The sequence below is a fragment of the Nansenia antarctica genome (genome assembly GCF_963989245.1).
Source record: "Nansenia antarctica genome assembly, chromosome: 3".
Lineage (NCBI taxonomy): Eukaryota > Metazoa > Chordata > Actinopteri > Argentiniformes > Microstomatidae > Nansenia > Nansenia antarctica.
Genome location: NC_137688.1, coordinates 77,732,290 through 77,749,998, shown reverse-complemented (window position 1 = coordinate 77,749,998; position 17,709 = coordinate 77,732,290). Strand labels below are relative to the sequence as shown.

Below are 17,709 nucleotides of genomic sequence, written 5' to 3'. Positions count from 1 at the left end.
ATACCCTAGGGGGTGGATAATTATGTACTCATCAATTATATTTAAAAAAACTAATACTTGGAAGTTGGAAATCAAGTAAACCTCCAACACTACAACAATGGAAAAACGAAATTCTTTATTATACCAATATAGAGAAGAATGTAGCCATAGACAATAATAAGAAAGATCAGTTTGAAAAGATATGGGGAGAGATAGTGAAGGCCTTAGCTAAGACGTAAAGATAGTGCAAGAAACATAGTACTAAGAGATTAATTAGATTATGCATTAGAATTATTAGTTAGATAAGTATAGGGGGTAAACTGGGATAAACTTTAGACGGTTTAAAATAAATAAATAAAGGGGGGCTTTGAGATGTTAGGATGTGTTGTGATGTTTGTCAAGGTGTGATGTGTTGTGATGTTTGTCAAGTTGTGATGTGTTATGATGTATATCAAGGTGTGAGGTGTGGTGATGTATGTCAAGTTGTGATGTGTTGTGATGTATGTCAAGTTGTGATGTGTTGTGATGTATGTCAAGTTGTGATGTGTTGTGATGTATGCCAAGCTGTGATGTGTGGTGATGTATGTCAAGTTGTGATGTGTTGTGATGTATGTCAAGTTGTGATGTGTTGTGAGGTATGTCAAGCTGTGATGCGTTGTGATGTATGTCAATTTGAGATGTGTTGTGATGTTTGTCAAGTTGTGATGTATTGTGATGTTTGTCAAGTAATGTGTGTATAATGTTTTGTGTAAAAAGAAAATGGAAAGAAAAATAAAATCTTACAAAAAAAAGAATACTGAATTCTATAAATATGTTATTTATTTAATACACGGGCAGAATTATTTTCGACTCAAAGGAAGTAAAACAAATGTCTTACTATACACTGTACACATACTCATTGTATAGTGGGCTTAGTTGGGTCGGAGAGAGAACTATATTCTGGTAGTATAATGGCGCAGTAATCACTACGACCATGGACATTTCGGGGAGAGCTCTACCGCCCCTTTTCATAATCTAGTCACATGCGATTTGCTCCAATCTAAAATATGTCCACTAGTTGGTATAGTCCGGTTAATATGTGAAAAAATAGTTCACTTTTTCATAAAAGCACCAAACTTGGTACACTTGTACAGTTTGTTGTCCTGAACATTTTCAGACGTGGAGCCCTCGCAAAAACTCCTACTAGTGGCCATGGCGGGCATTTTCCTTTCCGCCATAGCCGCATTGTGTATTTTGCTTCATATCTCAACCAAACATGATAACACAGAACAGGTGATGTCCCCCATGTTTTGAAGGTCAAGGATTACAATGATACCATATACAACATCATAAAATGTTCTGGTGAATAGTTAGTGGTGAAATCAGTGACGTTGTGACTGAGAATGATTAAAATGAAATCGCAGTATCTGAGAATATGCATATTCAATTTTCATAATATATTTCATACCAGGGAATCAGTTATGGCATTTGGTGTGTGTGTGTGTGTGTGTGTGTGTGTGTGTGTGTGTGTGTGTGTGTGTGTGTGTGTGTGTGTGAGTGTGTGTGTGTGTGTGTGTGTGTGTGTGTGTGTGTGTGCTTGTGCTTGCAGGGCTGCCTTGGCTTGCTCTGTTTTTCCCATGGATCTTCTTTGGCATAAGCTGTCTGTCCCTCGTCCATCTGTGTCTTCTACTGACAGCCTGTAGGGGGCGCTGACCCTCTGCTTCACACACTGTGTGTGTGTGTGTGTGTGTGTGTGTGTGTGTGTGTGTCTGTATATACTACTATGTGGGGACTGAGGTCTGACAGCACAACCACGGTGTGGGGACTCGAAATCGGTGTGGGGACCCAAAACGGGTCCCCACACCGATTTTCATTGAATTTGGTAGAAAAAGTGTTGCTGATATGTCTAGTGCAAATATTTCTATGTTTTAAATTTTGACCCACACTGCTACATAAGTCTGAAAAGAGTGCTTAATCAGTGTTTAGAGTGCGCCCCTGGTGGCGAAATCGCCATTTTTTACTATTTTTTTCACGGAAATGGCAGAAATGTTAACACACATTTAACACTCCTGCAGCCAATCATATGAGCTGCCTGTCTGTCACGTGCACTTTGCATCAAGCACAAGCCTCAGCTGCGGAGCACACTTCGTTTCGCGTTGTGCAGTTGGAGAATAATACAAGATTGTGCGCGAGTGTGCGCGCGAGACGAGTGTGTGCGCGCGACGCGAGAGTTTTTGCAGGGTGAAACGCTAGCAAATATACTGGCTGAGTGTTCTGACAGAGAACGCTGGTTAACATTGGTCTTATTATTGTGACTAGAAAGTGTGTGACTATAATTCCATGGTGTAAATAGCAGTAGTGGCGGCTGGTTTTTGGGTGGGGCACAGGTTATGGCACTTGTTTTTATTACCTTTCCATGTTTTACAAAGCAAATTCCTTGTATGTGTGAACGTACTTGGCAATACACTTTTCTGATTCTGATTCTGATGGGGGCATGCTTTTAAAATCTGTACCTATTACAGTATTTCCATAATTTCCTAATTCATATTTCTCCATATTTTAACGCAGGGTATTTGCAACATAGCAATTACCAGGAAGTGAATTAAGATATAAGATAATATGGGACCTTTATTGTTAAAACTATACTGAGCACAGTTCCCTCTCGAAAAGGTTATACACCTCGTTCCAAATTATTATGCAAATTATATTTTTATCTGATTTTCCTAAATAGTTGATGCAAATGACAATCAGTATAATTTTCAAGTCATCAACCGTTAGAGTATACTTCAAATGTTATTGAACAAACCTCCCAATGATAACAGTATTTTTTTTTTTTATAAAAAACTCAAAATGCACTGTTCCAAATTATTATGCACAACAGAGTTTCAAAACATTTTATAGGTTGTAAAGAACAAACAATTGTGATGAATTTAGGGTTAGGAGGTCATATTAGGAGGTCATATTTACTGAAATCAAAAGCTATTTCAAACAAAAACATCTTACTGTAACAGGTCAAGTTACATGTTAACATAGGACCCCTTCTTTGATATCACCTTCACAATTCTTGCATCCATTGAACTTGTGAGTTTTTGGACAGTTTCTGCTTGAATTTCTTTGCAGGATGCCAGAATAGCCTCCCAGAGCTGCTGTTTTGATGTGAACTGCCTCCCACCCTCATATATATTTTTGCTTGAGGATGCTCCAAAGGTTCTCAATAGGGTTGAGGTCAGGGGAAGATGGGGGCCACACCATGAGTTTCTCTCCTTTTATGCCTATAGCAGCCAATGACACAGAGGTATTCTGGTGATGTCTCCCCTCCCCCGCCCCAACCTGCAGCTGACCTGGCTGTGACCTTTCAGAGGGCCAAGCAGTATGGCACCAATTCAGTCTGAGAAACAGACCAACAGAAATCTGCAGCAGTAGTTTTATTAACAGTAGACTGATTTTATTTTAAGTTTATATCATTCTAATAACATACTATTGTGTTTTTTTTTTTTTTTTAATCTGTATTTCCTGTTTTTTCACTGTTAAAATATATTGAGCATATAATTGAGCGCTGTTTGGTGATACATTGGGCTAGAGACTAAAGTTCAGGAGGTCGGCAATGTTAAATGAACGGCTGAGGCCTGAGTGTGCTGCTAGCTGTGGAAGGTGCTGTGTGGGGGAGGGGGAGGCGAATAGTGAGTGACTAAATTGAGCGCTGTTTGGTGATACATTGGGCTAGAGACTTGAAATCACTTTTGGCTGAAAGCCTGATGGTGTGTGTCTTTTTCTGTTCCCCTGGCTACATAGGAAGTGTCCCAAACGTGAGCCTAAAGTTCAGGAGGTCGGCAATGTTAAATGAACAGCAGAGGCCTGTGTGTTGCTATCTGTGGAAGGTGCTGTGTGGGGGAGGGGGAGGCGAATAGTGATTGGTTCTCAGTTAACAAGCAGGCCCAGGAATGCACAAAATGCATCCATTTTCCAAAAGCTACTGGCTTAATATGCTCCATCACAGTTTGATGACTTTTCAGGGTTTGACTTTTACAAAGGATATTGTATGTATTTATTTTAACCCTTTTAAGAGTATTGTCATATATGGTGAGATTACAATTATATGAACTCCAACTGCAAGTATCACAGTGCTAAAGTTAACAAAAAGCATATCATAAACATTCTGGTTATTTTATTTTAGTAAAAAAATCGCTCTCTGCATGGCTGACATGGTGGGAGAGAAGCTAAGAGAAATTCTCGATTATGGACATGAGTGCGCCAGCACGGCACGGGTCCCACCGTGAGCCGGTCATGAAGGAAGGTTAATTGAACAGAGCGAGGCAGATTTCAGCAGAACAGAAACTTAACTGTGTGGGGGAGGGGTGCAAATCAGTGCTCTGTCTGCATAGTGCACAACTAAATTGAGCGCTGTTTGGTGATACATTGGGCTAGAGACTTGAAATCACTTTTGGCTGAAAGCTGGCATCCCACTGATGGCGTGTGTCTTTTTCTGTTCACCTGGCTACATAGGAAGTGTCCCAAAAGTGAGCCTAAAGTTCAGGAGGTCGGCAATGTAATGTCAATGGAGGCCTATCCCCAATAAGTTAAACCCTGTTTGGCCATACAATGGACTAGAGACTTGAAAACAATTTTGTCTGAAAGCTGGCATCCCACTGATGGTGTGTGTCTTTTTCTGTTCCCCTGGCTACATAGGAAGTGTCCCAAACGTGAGCCTAAAGTTCAGGAGGTCGGCAATGTTAAATGAACAGCAGAGGCCTGTGTGTTGCTATCTGTGGAAGGTGCTGTGTGGGGGAGGGGGAGGCGAATAGTGATTGGTTCTCAGTTAACAAGCAGGCCCAGGAATGCACAAAATGCATCCATTTTCCAAAAGCTACTGGCTTAATATGCTCCATCACAGTTTGATGACTTTTCAGGGTTTGACTTTTACAAAGGATATTGTATGTATTTATTTTAACCCTTTTAAGAGTATTGTCATATATGGTGAGATTACAATTATATGAACTCCAACTGCAAGTATCACAGTGCTAAAGTTAACAAAAAGCATATCATAAACATTCTGGTTATTTTATTTTAGTAAAAAAATCGCTCTCTGCATGGCTGACATGGTGGGAGAGAAGCTAAGAGAAATTCTCGATTATGGACATGAGTGCGCCAGCACGGCACGGGTCCCACCGTGAGCCGGTCATGAAGGAAGGTTAATTGAACAGAGCGAGGCAGATTTCAGCAGAACAGAAACTTAACTGTGTGGGGGAGGGGTGCAAATCAGTGCTCTGTCTGCATAGTGCACAACTAAATTGAGCGCTGTTTGGTGATACATTGGGCTAGAGACTTGAAATCACTTTTGGCTGAAAGCTGGCATCCCACTGATGGCGTGTGTCTTTTTCTGTTCACCTGGCTACATAGGAAGTGTCCCAAAAGTGAGCCTAAAGTTCAGGAGGTCGGCAATGTAATGTCAATGGAGGCCTATCCCCAATAAGTTAAACCGTGTTTGGCCATACAATGGACTAGAGACTTGAAAACAATTTTGTCTGAAAGCTGGCATCCCACTGATGGTGTGTGTCTTTTTCTGTTCCCCTGGCTATATAGGAAGTGTCCCAAAAGTGAGCCTAAAGTTCAGGAGGTCGGCAATGTTAAATGAACAGCAGAGGCCTGTGTGTTGCTATCTGTGGAAGGTGCTGTGTGGGGGAGGGGGAGGCGAATAGTGATTGGTTCTCAGTTAACTAGCAGGCCCAGGAATGCACAAAATGCATCCATTTTCCAAAAGCTACTGGCTTAATATGCTCCATCACAGTTTGATGACTTTTCAGGGTTTGACTTTTACAAAGGATATTGTATGTATTTATTTTAACCCTTTTAAGAGTATTGTCATATATGGTGAGATTACAATTATATGAACTCCAACTGCAAGTCTCACAGTGCTAAAGTTAACAAAAAGCATATCATAAACATTCTGGTTATTTTATTTTAGTAAAAAAATCGCTCTCTGCATGGCTGACATGGTGGGAGAGAAGCTAAGAGAAATTCTCGATTATGGACATGAGTGCGCCAGCACGGCACGGGTCCCACCGTGAGCCGGTCATGAAGGAAGGTTAATTGAACAGAGCGAGGCAGATTTCAGCAGAACAGAAACTTAACTGTGTGGGGGAGGGGTGCAAATCAGTGCTCTGTCTGCATAGTGCACAACTAAATTGAGCGCTGTTTGGTGATACATTGGGCTAGAGACTTGAAATCACTTTTGGCTGAAAGCTGGCATCCCATTGATGGCGTGTGTCTTTTTCTGTTCACCTGGCTACATAGGAAGTGTCCCAAAAGTGAGCCTAAAGTTCAGGAGGTCGGCAATGTAATGTCAATGGAGGCCTATCCCCAATAAGTTAAACCCTGTTTGGCCATACAATGGACTAGAGACTTGAAAACAATTTTGTCTGAAAGCTGGCATCCCACTGATGGTGTGTGTCTTTTTCTGTTCCCCTGGCTACATAGGAAGTGTCCCAAAAGTGAGCCTAAAGTTCAGGAGGTCGGCAATGTTAAATGAACAGCAGAGGCCTGTGTGTTGCTGTCTGTGGAAGGTGCTGTGTGGGGGAGGGGGAGGCGAATAGTGATTGGTTCTCAGTTAACTAGCAGGCCCAGGAATGCACAAAATGCATCCATTTTCCAAAAGCTACTGGCTTAATATGCTCCATCACAGTTTGATGACTTTTCAGGGTTTGACTTTTACAAAGGATATTGTATGTATTTATTTTAACCTTAAAGTTCAGGAGGTCGGCAATGTTAAATGAACGGCTGAGGCCTGAGTGTGCTGCTAGCTGTGGAAGGTGCTGTGTGGGGGAGGGGGAGGCGAATAGTGAGTGACTAAATTGAGCGCTGTTTGGTGATACATTGGGCTAGAGAGTATTGAGTTACATGCTAAGCTGTATCAGTGCTAACTAGAGTACTGAGTTACATGCTAAGCTGTATCAGTGCTAACTAGAGTACTGAGTTGCATGCTAAGCTGTATCAGTGCTAACTAGAGTACTGAGTTACATGCTAAGCTGTATCAGTGCTAACTAGAGTACTGAGTTACATGCTAAGCTGTATCAGTGCTAACTAGAGTACTGAGTTACATGCTAAGCTGTATCAGTGCTAACTAGAGTATTGAGTTACATGCTAAGCTGTATCAGTGCTAACTAGAGTACTGAGTTACATGCTAAGCTGTATCAGTGCTAACTACTGTACTGAGTTATATGCTAAGCTGTATCAGTGCTAACTAGAGTACTGAGTTACATGCTAAGCTGTATCAGTGCTAACTAGAGTACTGAGTTACATGCTAAGCTGTATCAGTGCTAACTAGAGTACTGAGTTACATGCTAAGCTGTATCAGTGCTAACTAGAGTATTGAGTTACATGCTAAGCTGTATCAGTGCTAACTAGAGTACTGAGTTACATGCTAAGCTGTATCAGTGCTAACTACTGTACTGAGTTATATGCTAAGCTGTATCAGTGCTAACTAGAGTACTGAGTTACATGCTAAGCTGTAACCCGAGTTAACAATAACTATACAATTATAGTGACAATAACAACAATAACAACAATAACATAGTGACAATAACTCACTATGTCAACCCGAGTGCGCTCCCGGGAGATTAAACAAACGCACCCAAAGTCTTCAAGGGTTCAGGGCTTGGATAAGGGCTCCATTTGGGATTCAACCAAAGTGTGTTAAGGTGTTCCCCAGAAAGATGGTAACATCTGAAAGTGTGTTAAGGTGTTCCCCAGAAAGATGGTAACATCTGAAAGTGTGTTATGGTGTCCCCAGAAAGATGGTAACATCTGAAAGTGTGTTATGGTGTCCCCAGAAAGATAGTAACATCTGAAAGTGTGTTATGGTGTCCCCAGAAAGATGGTAACATCTGAAAGTGTGTTATGGTGTCCCCGGAAAGATAGTAATATCTGAAAGTGTGTTATGGTGTCCCCAGAAAGATTGTAATATCTGAAAGTGTGTTATGGTGTCCCCAGAAAGATAGCAACCTGAGACTCCCCACATGGGTGGTAGAAGTCATGTCTTGAAAAAAGTATTGAATATTGCTAATTTGAAGTGAGATTCTGGTTCCTGAATTTTTTCTGATCATGCCTGATTTTTCTCAGTGCTGTACGGTGTCTAGAAAGGGGTGTCCCCACACGGGAGGTCCTAGTCATATTGTCCCACAATGTAGCATAAACAAGTATGTGTGTGTGTGTGTGTGTGTGTGTGTGTGCGTGTGCGTGTGCGTGTGCGTGTGCGTGTGCGTGTGCGTGTGCGTGTGCATGTGCTTGTGCGTGCGCACACATGCACACAGCTTGAAAGTGGGCCTCACAAACAAGCCCCCTGCCTCTTATTGTCTCTGGGACTTAATACGCTGCTCTGTGGGGAGGTACGCGTTCCTGCACTTTCAAGTTTCAAGTTTATTTGTCATTATACCGTAGCTGAATATTATGTCTGATAAGACATTTTAGTTATTGATAAGACATCTGTCTGGACAGATTAACACATTGACGACCCCAGTCTGGTAGACAATGAAAACCAGGTTTCCTCTGCTCAAGATGCGACATTTGCTCAACAACAGATACATTTGAATAGTTGACCTCCTTTTGTTTTCCATAGCCTGTCTTGATGCCTAGAAACCCATGACGATGTTGACCCACAGCGTCAACAGGGTCAGCCCAGGGTGATGGCTCTGCCTTTGTGCCTTTGAGGGCTCTGAGCCCTCCCTCTTCTCATTTGTGTTAAATTCACCCACATCACCTTCATCCCTCTTCCTCATCTGTGACCTCCCCTCAATGTGATTGGTTTGGACCTCACCTGAGGGCGGGTTTGTGACCTCTCCCCTCAATGTGATTGGTTTGGACCTCACCTGGGGGCGGGTTCTGTGACCTCCCCTCAATGTGATTGGTTTGGACCTCACCTGAGGGCGAGTTCTGTGACCTCCCCTCAATGTGATTGGTTTGGACCTCACCTGGGGGCGGGGTTGTGACCTGTGTGTATAACAATCCCTGTTGTCTGTCTTGAGGTCACTTGTCTGAGGACCTTTCACCGTCAGGCTTGTCTGACATGCTTGTAAACTGTTCTCCTTTTGCAAAAGACAATTAAATACCTTTCCTGTGCATTTGAAGAAAACCAGGCTACCTTTTTCTATTTTCTATTTAGATACTTAGAGTACAGCTCTACAATACAATATGCACACAAAGCGCAAGGTCTTTTTCCTGTCTTCTTCTCCTCCCAACAAGCTGCTGTGAAAATATGAATGAAAATATTCAGCCATTCCTTATAATCACGACAACCGCTGTGAGCCGTTGCAGGGGATCCATTGATTTTTGCACAACCTTCTGAAAAGTATGTTCAGTATGTTGATTCATGCACAATTATCATTCCTTTTTTGCACAAATTACTGCATCACGCAGCGTGGCAACACTCAGTCAGTCTATTCACTACCATTACATTTGGTAGGTGACAGCTATTCAACACCTTGGCAGTACATAATTTAGCATGTGTACATCATTCAGCATGAATTGAACGCCGAGCTCTGAAGACTGTGCTCGGGGAGTGGGGTAGCTGTAGCATATTCTGCCCGCTAAAGTCCAGCTCAAGATTAATTTCTGTTCAGCACACTGGCACAGGATATAACATAAAATTAATCCAATCGCGTTTTATATTTATTTTATATTTTATTTTGACACATTTTCATGCAAGACAGAAGTAAGGATTTGGGGTTTCAGTTGGATAATAATGCATTACATTGGCCGACTTTATTTACATATAATAATAACAATAAGCAGTAAATAGAATAAATGGGCACAAACGTGAAATGCACTGCCCAAACGGAAACTGTTCGAGCTACTGCCATCGGGGAAACGGTACCCAGAGGATGTCGAACAGCTATTTTCCCGGAGTAATCTTGGGAAACTGGCCTAAGCCCAGGATAGACTATTGTGTGAACAACACGTGTGTCGCATTGGTGTGTTACTGTTAGTGTCAGCTTTGTATCTACTCCAAGCTGCATATTCTATTCACACAGATGATATAAAAACCATGATATGAAGACCATGATATAAAAAACGTGATCTAGGCCTACTGTAAGAATGTGACAGTGAATATGATACCGTAACAACCATAATCATGTTACCACTTTGAGAGGAATTCCTCATATATATTCTATTATCCTTATATAACAACATATATATTCTATTATATAACAACATATATATTCTATTATCCTTATATAACAACATATATATTCTATTATCCTTATATAACAACATATATATTCTATTATCCTTATGTAACAACATATATATTCTATTATCCTTATATAACAACATATATATTCTATTATCCTTATATAACAACATATATATTCTATTATTCTTATATAACAACATATATATTCTATTATCCTTATATAACAACATATATATTCTATTATCCTTATGTAACCGATGTGTTTATTTAATTTATATTTCTCCAAGAATCCTTTTTGCTTTTTACTAATGTTTTATTGTTGGTATTCATGTATGTATCGTTTCTGTGTATTATTTATTTTGGGAGCTTTTAATTTATTAAGTTGTGACCTTTGACACCTTTACTTTCATTTCCTATTCCGTTATGCTTCGCGGTAATTCTCTTCAGACGGCAATGAGCGAGGAGAGGTAATTATTGACAGAGCTCCCGTGAGCTAGCATGTTAAAACTCGGTTAAAACAGGGTTTAAACATAGGACAAAGTTACATGCCTGTTGTACAAGTTATCTATGCTTTTGGTTAGTATTATAATGTGCATTTCACAGCGAGGATGCACGCGCACGCGTTTTATGCGCTTGCACACGGGAAAAAATCGGGAAAGACGACCACCCCGCCACTAATGTGCAAAATCCTGGAGGAAACACTGGACTCCATTAGTTAATGTATGAAGTACAAAGTGGTTGTTAGTTAGCTAGCTACGTCTGGTCTCTTGCCTCGTGCAGCAGCACTTTGCACCAGTATGTGGTCACGACATGTGCTCGTGACTGTCTTTAACTGTGTTCCAAATGTACACGTGGTAGTCATGTCAAACTTTGCTATGTTAACATTGTACAATGAGAAGTTTAATTTGTATGTTTCTTCCACTTCCACTCCAGTGTTAACCCAAACACTAAAATGACGGGTCGAGCCAGAGCGTGCGTGCGTGCGTGTGAGAGAGAGAGAGAGAGAACCAGCCTAGGTAATATACACTCACAGAAACACTATTAGGAACACTATAACCTACTAATACTGGTTAGGGCCTCCCTTTGCTCTCAACAGCCTAAATTCTGTGTGGCATTGATTCCCCAAGATGTTCCTTTGAGATTCTGGTCCATGACATACCTGTCAACCCTCCCGTTTTTCCCGGGATTCTCCCGTATTTTACCTTTCTTTCCCGCTGTGCTCCCGTTTAAATATTTTCCCGTAAATCTCCCGTATTTTTCACCTATAATATAATATAATTGAACACTTAATTGCATGCGCACAATCGTTATATCCATGTCGGAGTTTACTTGTTTCCTCTCGTTTCTTGGGCTGCGTTCGTAATCTTGCTCTGAGAGCGCCGGAACGCACACTAGGTGCAACGTCATAAAGGGACCAAGTAATTTGATTGGACGAGAGGCATTCCATGAGTGGTGATCAGATTTTCAGAGCGTATTTACGAACGCAGCCTCGGTTATCTCCGTTTTGAAATGATAGCTGGTAGCTTTGCGCCGCTCTTTTCCATTGACATCATGGTGTCAAGTAATGTATAAATAAATGTGCTGAATTGATATGCCCTTTTGTGTTTTCATGTATATATATGCAGGGATGTTCAAAGTATTTTACTTTCAACCAGGTATCTGATTCTGATCACCTGTAGTCACTTACTTAATCATAGGAACTAGTTAACCCAATTCTTTTGGGGATATCCCTTATTTTCTGGAAAATATCCCTTATTTTCAAATCCTAATGTTGACAGGTATGGTCCATGATGACATGACTGCATCACGCAGCTCCTGCAGATCTTTCAGGTGCACTTTCAAGCAGTGAATCTTCTCCCGTTCTACCACATCTCGAAAGTGTCCTGTTGGATTCAGATCCGGTGACTGAGAAGGCCACTGAAGAACACTGAACTCATTATCATGTTCATGAAAACAGTTTGAGACGACTTTTGCTTTGTGACAATTAAGCGTTGTGGAACGAGAAGCCTTGGTATATGGTGGATATTTGGCACAGATAGCGGGGTGGTTAGGCACAATGACATTGTGGCCATGAAGGGATGCACATGGTCGCCAACAATACTCCAATAGGCTGTGGCATTCAAGCGATAATTTATTCGTGTTAACAGGCCCAAAGTGTGCCAAGAAAACATTCCCCACACCATTAGCCCTAGTGCTAGAACACTAACGTCGGGTGATTTTCACCCACACAATTGTGGTCATGTGATTGTCATTGTGTTGCTGCTGTCTGAGGTGGGCTCCTGAACAAGTTCCCAGCTATTTTGTTAACGATTCCCTAATTTTCCACCAATTTTACAGCTTTTTTATAGGGTCCCCCCCATGATATATTTGTTTCGTTTTTTTGACATTGTAGGGAAAACTAAAAGAAGAGTACCTCAATTTGCCATGTATTGTTGTACTTTAATATATTTTGCTGAAAAGTATTTTTTATGGGGTATATTATACCCAATGTTAGTGATGGTGTGTTATTACCCAACGTTAGTGTCCTAGGGTTAAGATAACTGCATGAGAAGGTGTACAGGTGTTAGTACTGTGTGAGTGTATAACGTTGGTCTAAACTGTTTATCTAAACCTTCCTAACTGCAGCTGTGTGAGGAACCCAAATTATGTTTTGTTTTGGGGGTTTTCCAGGAATGAGGGAGCCAAAATGTGAAAGTGCCACGACAGGAGACGAAGCGGAGGAGGATGAGGAGGAGGAAGAAGAAGATGATTTAGAGGAAGAACAAGATGATCTGGCGCAGTCTTCTGCTCCTATGGCCCAGGTCCAGACCCCTGAGTTTCCCCTGGACCTCAGGCTCCCCAGGGCAGGCGACAGCCCTCTGGAAGGTCACATGGACCGGCTAGAGCCAGGTGGGTGAGAGGATAGAGGACGTCTACGTTGTCGGCATTTAGCAGACGCCTTTATCCAAAGCAACTTACAACGAATACATTCCGTGAGCTTAGAATGATAAGGTTCTATCTCCGTTTAGGGTTAGTTTCAGAGATATTGAGCGTCAACGTTTTTACATTCCATTATGTTTTGTGAGATGGAACCGTTGTATTTTATGAATTACTAACTCAAAAACTTAAACATTTTTAAAATAACACCACACAGGCGTTAATAAACACCTAATGGATCAGATTATGTAAAAAAAACTACATTTTGACAAAAATTGAGATAGAACCTTATAATTCTAACGTCACGATTTGTCTAACTAAGTGAATCATCTATCCATCAGTCATCATAAGAAAAGGTCATCTATGCTCGGGCCAGAGGCCATTGGCAGTCATAGTGCTAGAAGAAGGACGTTCTTTTTGTTTAGTTTTTTTATATTTACAAGGGGGTAGAGGGGACGGAGAGGTTTCAGGAGGGACAGTTGGTGAAGGTGGTAGAAGGTGTAGCCTGAGTCTACGGCGGAAGATCTTAGTTAGGAAGTAGGAATACCTAAACATTCATACTATGTTACAGTTCAATTACTGTTATCTCCCATACCATTCTATATCTTCCTCACTTTTTTGTATTTTGAAAAAGCAGATTTATTGACACTGTGCTGACTGCATTTCTCCCTCTCCTGACACCTACTGCCCCAGCTCCACGAGCACGCTGGCAGCACACGGATTGGAACATAAACCCCCAGCGCATCCACACGGGGGAGAAGCCCTTCATCTGTCCGGAGTGCGGCAAGGGCTTCCCCATCCTCTCGCGCCTGAAGAGACACCAGCGGGTCCACACGGGGGAGAAGCCCTTCATCTGTCCGGAGTGCGGCGAGCGGTTCCGCCACCCCACCAGCCTCAAGAGCCACCGGCTGGGCCACAGCGGCGCCCAGATCCCCTTCCCCTGCCCCCAGTGCGGCAAGGGCTTCCCCGTCCTCTCGGGCCTGAAGAGACACCAGCGGGTCCACACGGGAGAGAGCCCCTACGCCTGCCCGCAGTGCGGCCGGCGCTTCAAAGAGCTGGGCAACCTCTACACCCACCAGAGGATCCACAGCGGGGCCACCCCGTACTGCTGCGAGCAGTGCGGACGCAGCTTCCGCCACCTGGGCACCTACAAGAGCCACCGCTGCACCCCGACACAGTGACAGACCCCAGTGACCCCCCCCCCCCTCTCTCTCTCTAGCCTAGTGTGACGGCTATGAGTAGCCTGGTTGTCTGTGTCTGTGTATTTGTGTGTATGTCTTTTTAACAGCCATAAGTCCAGTCCAGGGGATTTATTATTATTGTTTATTTAACCATCCTCGGGATGAGTTTATTGTTTATTTGAGTATGAGGCATTTGTTAGTTCTAATTCTGTTTTATTTGTACCATTGTGACTTTAATTTACCCTTATGTAATAAATACCCATATTACATAACACCTGTAATCTTTTGTTACTTCTTATTCTCCCTAGTGAATGTAGAAACGTAACACCTAGCCACAAAGGAGTCTCATGCTTGTGTGTCAGAGACAGGGACAGTGTCTTAAAACAAGACCCACATAGACTCATGAGGGGACGGGGGGGGGACTGGGCTAGAATGAAAAGAGATCCCGGTGCACGGTCCCCCTGAAGGGGGGCAGATGAAAATGACGCCCTACTCCGATACTTCATGAATGCAGCCCTCTCTCCCCTTATCCTTCCTTCCTTCCTTCCTTAACATGATCGGAGTGAGGAGAAAACAAACTCGGTCTGATTATTTCTAGGAGGGGGGAGGACGGAAGGGTGCATTTTTGTAATAAGAAGTGTTGTATTAACGCGCCATGCTTCTGGACTCACTCAAGAGAGCAGTGGATCACTGCTGCCACCATGTGACCTTACTGTGTAACTACACACATGAAGCGTCATGGTGGCGCTGCTGTCTTCTGTTTTATCGTCACGTAACCTGCCTTCTACTCCAGATATGTTGACGTTTTATGATTTTTTTTATCATTATGATGTAACCTATGATATTACTGACATTATATTATCGACACTTTTCTACCCCCCTCCCGCATGATGAAGATAACATCATGTGAACAAATTGTTGTAATCTGATATCTGCAAACTGCTCACCCATGTGTTAACTGACTAATTATGAGAGGTACAAGTCACTGGTGAACATCAAAGGTTTAAGAATACATCAATGACAGTTCAACACATTTTTTAGTTTTGTTGGTCTATTCACTCCAGTTGTTAAGCTAAAAGTATACCTGATGTTGTATGTATACGGCTTCTAAACACATAGGGAAGCACCAACGTGTTGAAATTGTCCAGTAAACAATGACTATATAACACTGTAGATGGGAATTGGAATGCTAACCATTGACAATCTGCATTCTAATAAACATTCATATGTGACATGGGCTTGTATTTCTATTTGATTTGTATCTATTCATAGAAATGTTATTGTGTATATGTGTTTGTACACATCACCAGCAAACACCAGGGGGGTATTCCATCAATGTATACAGGAAAATCTAGGCTTCTTTTTAATAGGTTTCGTGAGATTTATAATTAAAAAAAAATCTGGCTTAATTTTGACAGGAAGTGATTGAAAGCAACAATTTTCTGGGGGAAGTTTATTATCTGACAGAAGTGTAGAGGTGCCAATATCTTTGTCCATGATTAGATAAGTGGAGAAATTACTGTCAGACGGAGGGAGAGAGAGAGAGAAACACACATTTCTCACACAGAATCTCTCCAGTCCTCATCTCTCCTGCAATCACTTATTAAGGCCTGACAAAAAACCCTTAAATCAAAGTGGGCGGAGCTTAAATCAAAGTGGGAGGAGCTTAAATCAAAGTGGGAGGAGCTTAAGTCAAAGTGGGAGGAGCTTAAGTCAAAGTGGGCGGAGCTTAAATCAAAGTGGGATGAGTTTAAGTCAAAGTGGGCGGAGCTTAAATCAAAGTGGGAGGAGCTTAAGTCAAAGTGGGAGGAGCTTAAGTCAAAGTGGGATGAGCTTAAATCAAAGTGGGCGGAGCTTAAGTCAAAGTGGGAGGAGCTTAAAGCAAAGTGGGAGGAGCTTAAAGCAAAGTGGGAGGAGCTTAAATCAAAGTGGGAGGAGCTTAAATCAAAGTGGGAGGAGCTTAAGTCAAAGTGGGCGGAGCTTAAGTCAAAGTGGGCGGAGCTTAATTCAAAGTGGGAGGAGCTTAAGTCAAAGTGGGAGGAGCTTAAGTCAAAGTAAGCAGAGCTTAAATCAAAGTGGGCGGAGCTTAAATCAAAGTGGGAGGAGCTTAAATCAAAGTGGGAGGAGCTTAAATCAAAGTGGGCGGAGCTTAAATCAAAGTGGGAGGAGCTTAAATCAAAGTGGGCGGAGCTTAAATCAAAGTGGGCGGAGCTTAAATCAAAGTGGGAGGAGCTTAAATCAAAGTGGGCGGAGCTTAATTCAAAGTGGGAGGAGCTTAAATCAAATTGGGCGGAGCTTAAATCAAAGTGGGCGGAGCTTAAATCAAAGTGGGAGGAGCTTAAATCAAAGTGGGCGGAGCTTAAATCAAAGTGGGCGGAGCTTAAATCAAAGTGGGAGGAGCTTAAATCAAAGTGGGAGGAGCTTAAATCAAAGTGGGCGGAGCTTAAGTCAAAGTGGGCGGAGCTTAAATCAAAGTGGGAGGAGCTTAAATCAAAGTGGGCGGAGCTTAAATCAAAGTGGGAGGAGCTTAAATCAAAGTGGGAGGAGCTTAAGTCAAAGTGGGCGGAGCTTAAATCAAAGTGGGCGGAGCTTGTGTCTAAGTGGGAGTGGCTTAATTGATTAATTTAAATTGTGGGCGGAGCTTGTGTCAAAAGTGGGCGGAGCTTGTGTCAAAGTGGGCGGAGCTTAAGTGGGAGTGGGAGTGGCTTAGACATTTAGTGGGCGGAGCTTGTGTCAAAGTGGGAGTGGCTTAATTGATTAATTCCAATTTTCTTTCATTTGCCAACAAACGACCTACCTAGGGTGTACACAGGTGTACCCTATGTTGAAGCCTTAGGATGAAAACCAGAACTCGTTGCCAGAAAGTCCCAGTCACCCAAAAATCGGCACCGTGAAGCGTCACAGGGGTCCGGTCGCGTGCCCCGAGTTTCGAGGCGCTAGCTCAAACGGTCGCTCCGTGGCGCCCCCCGTAGTTACGGCTTTCTCACTCACGTCAAAGCTCCCCGTTTGGGCCACGAATGGCCGATCAAGCCGAAACTCTGGGTAAACACTTGTCTCACCGAGATGTTCGACATATGTGAAAACCAGACCTCTAGCTCACAGCCAGGAGGGGAGTTATGAGTTCTCTGCACTTACGAATGGCCGATCAAGCCGAAACTCTGGGTAAACACTCGTCTCACCGAGATGTTCCACATATGTGAAAACCAGACCTCTAGCTCACTCAGGAGGGGAGTTATAAGTAAATGAGCTTAAGTCAAAGTAGTGGGCGGAGCTTAAATCAAAGCGGGCGGAGCTTAAATCAAAGCGGGCGGAGCTTAAATCAAAGCGGGCGGAGCTTAAATCAAAGCGGGGACGCTAAAGTGACGCGATTCCACACTGGCCAGTAGAAGTTTTAAACAGTCGAATGTGTCACTCCCTGCGTGGCGCAGCTCGTTTGTCCGCGCGCCGCTGATTCATAGGTACTGGGTT

At 42.6% G+C, this 17,709-nt stretch overlaps 1 protein-coding gene across 1 annotated transcript; it reads left to right on the top strand.

The window, feature by feature from the left end:
* Positions 1-12,816: 12,816 nt before the first annotated feature.
* LOC308154433 (uncharacterized protein) lies at positions 12,817-14,241 on the top strand (the record flags this gene model as incomplete). The annotated part of the gene is made up of 2 exons (XM_080527594.1): positions 12,817-13,033; positions 13,754-14,241. 2 exons carry the CDS (start codon positions 12,817-12,819, stop codon positions 14,239-14,241), a joined length of 705 nt encoding a protein of 234 aa, XP_080383720.1.
* Between the last annotated feature and the right edge of the window lie 3,468 nt (positions 14,242-17,709).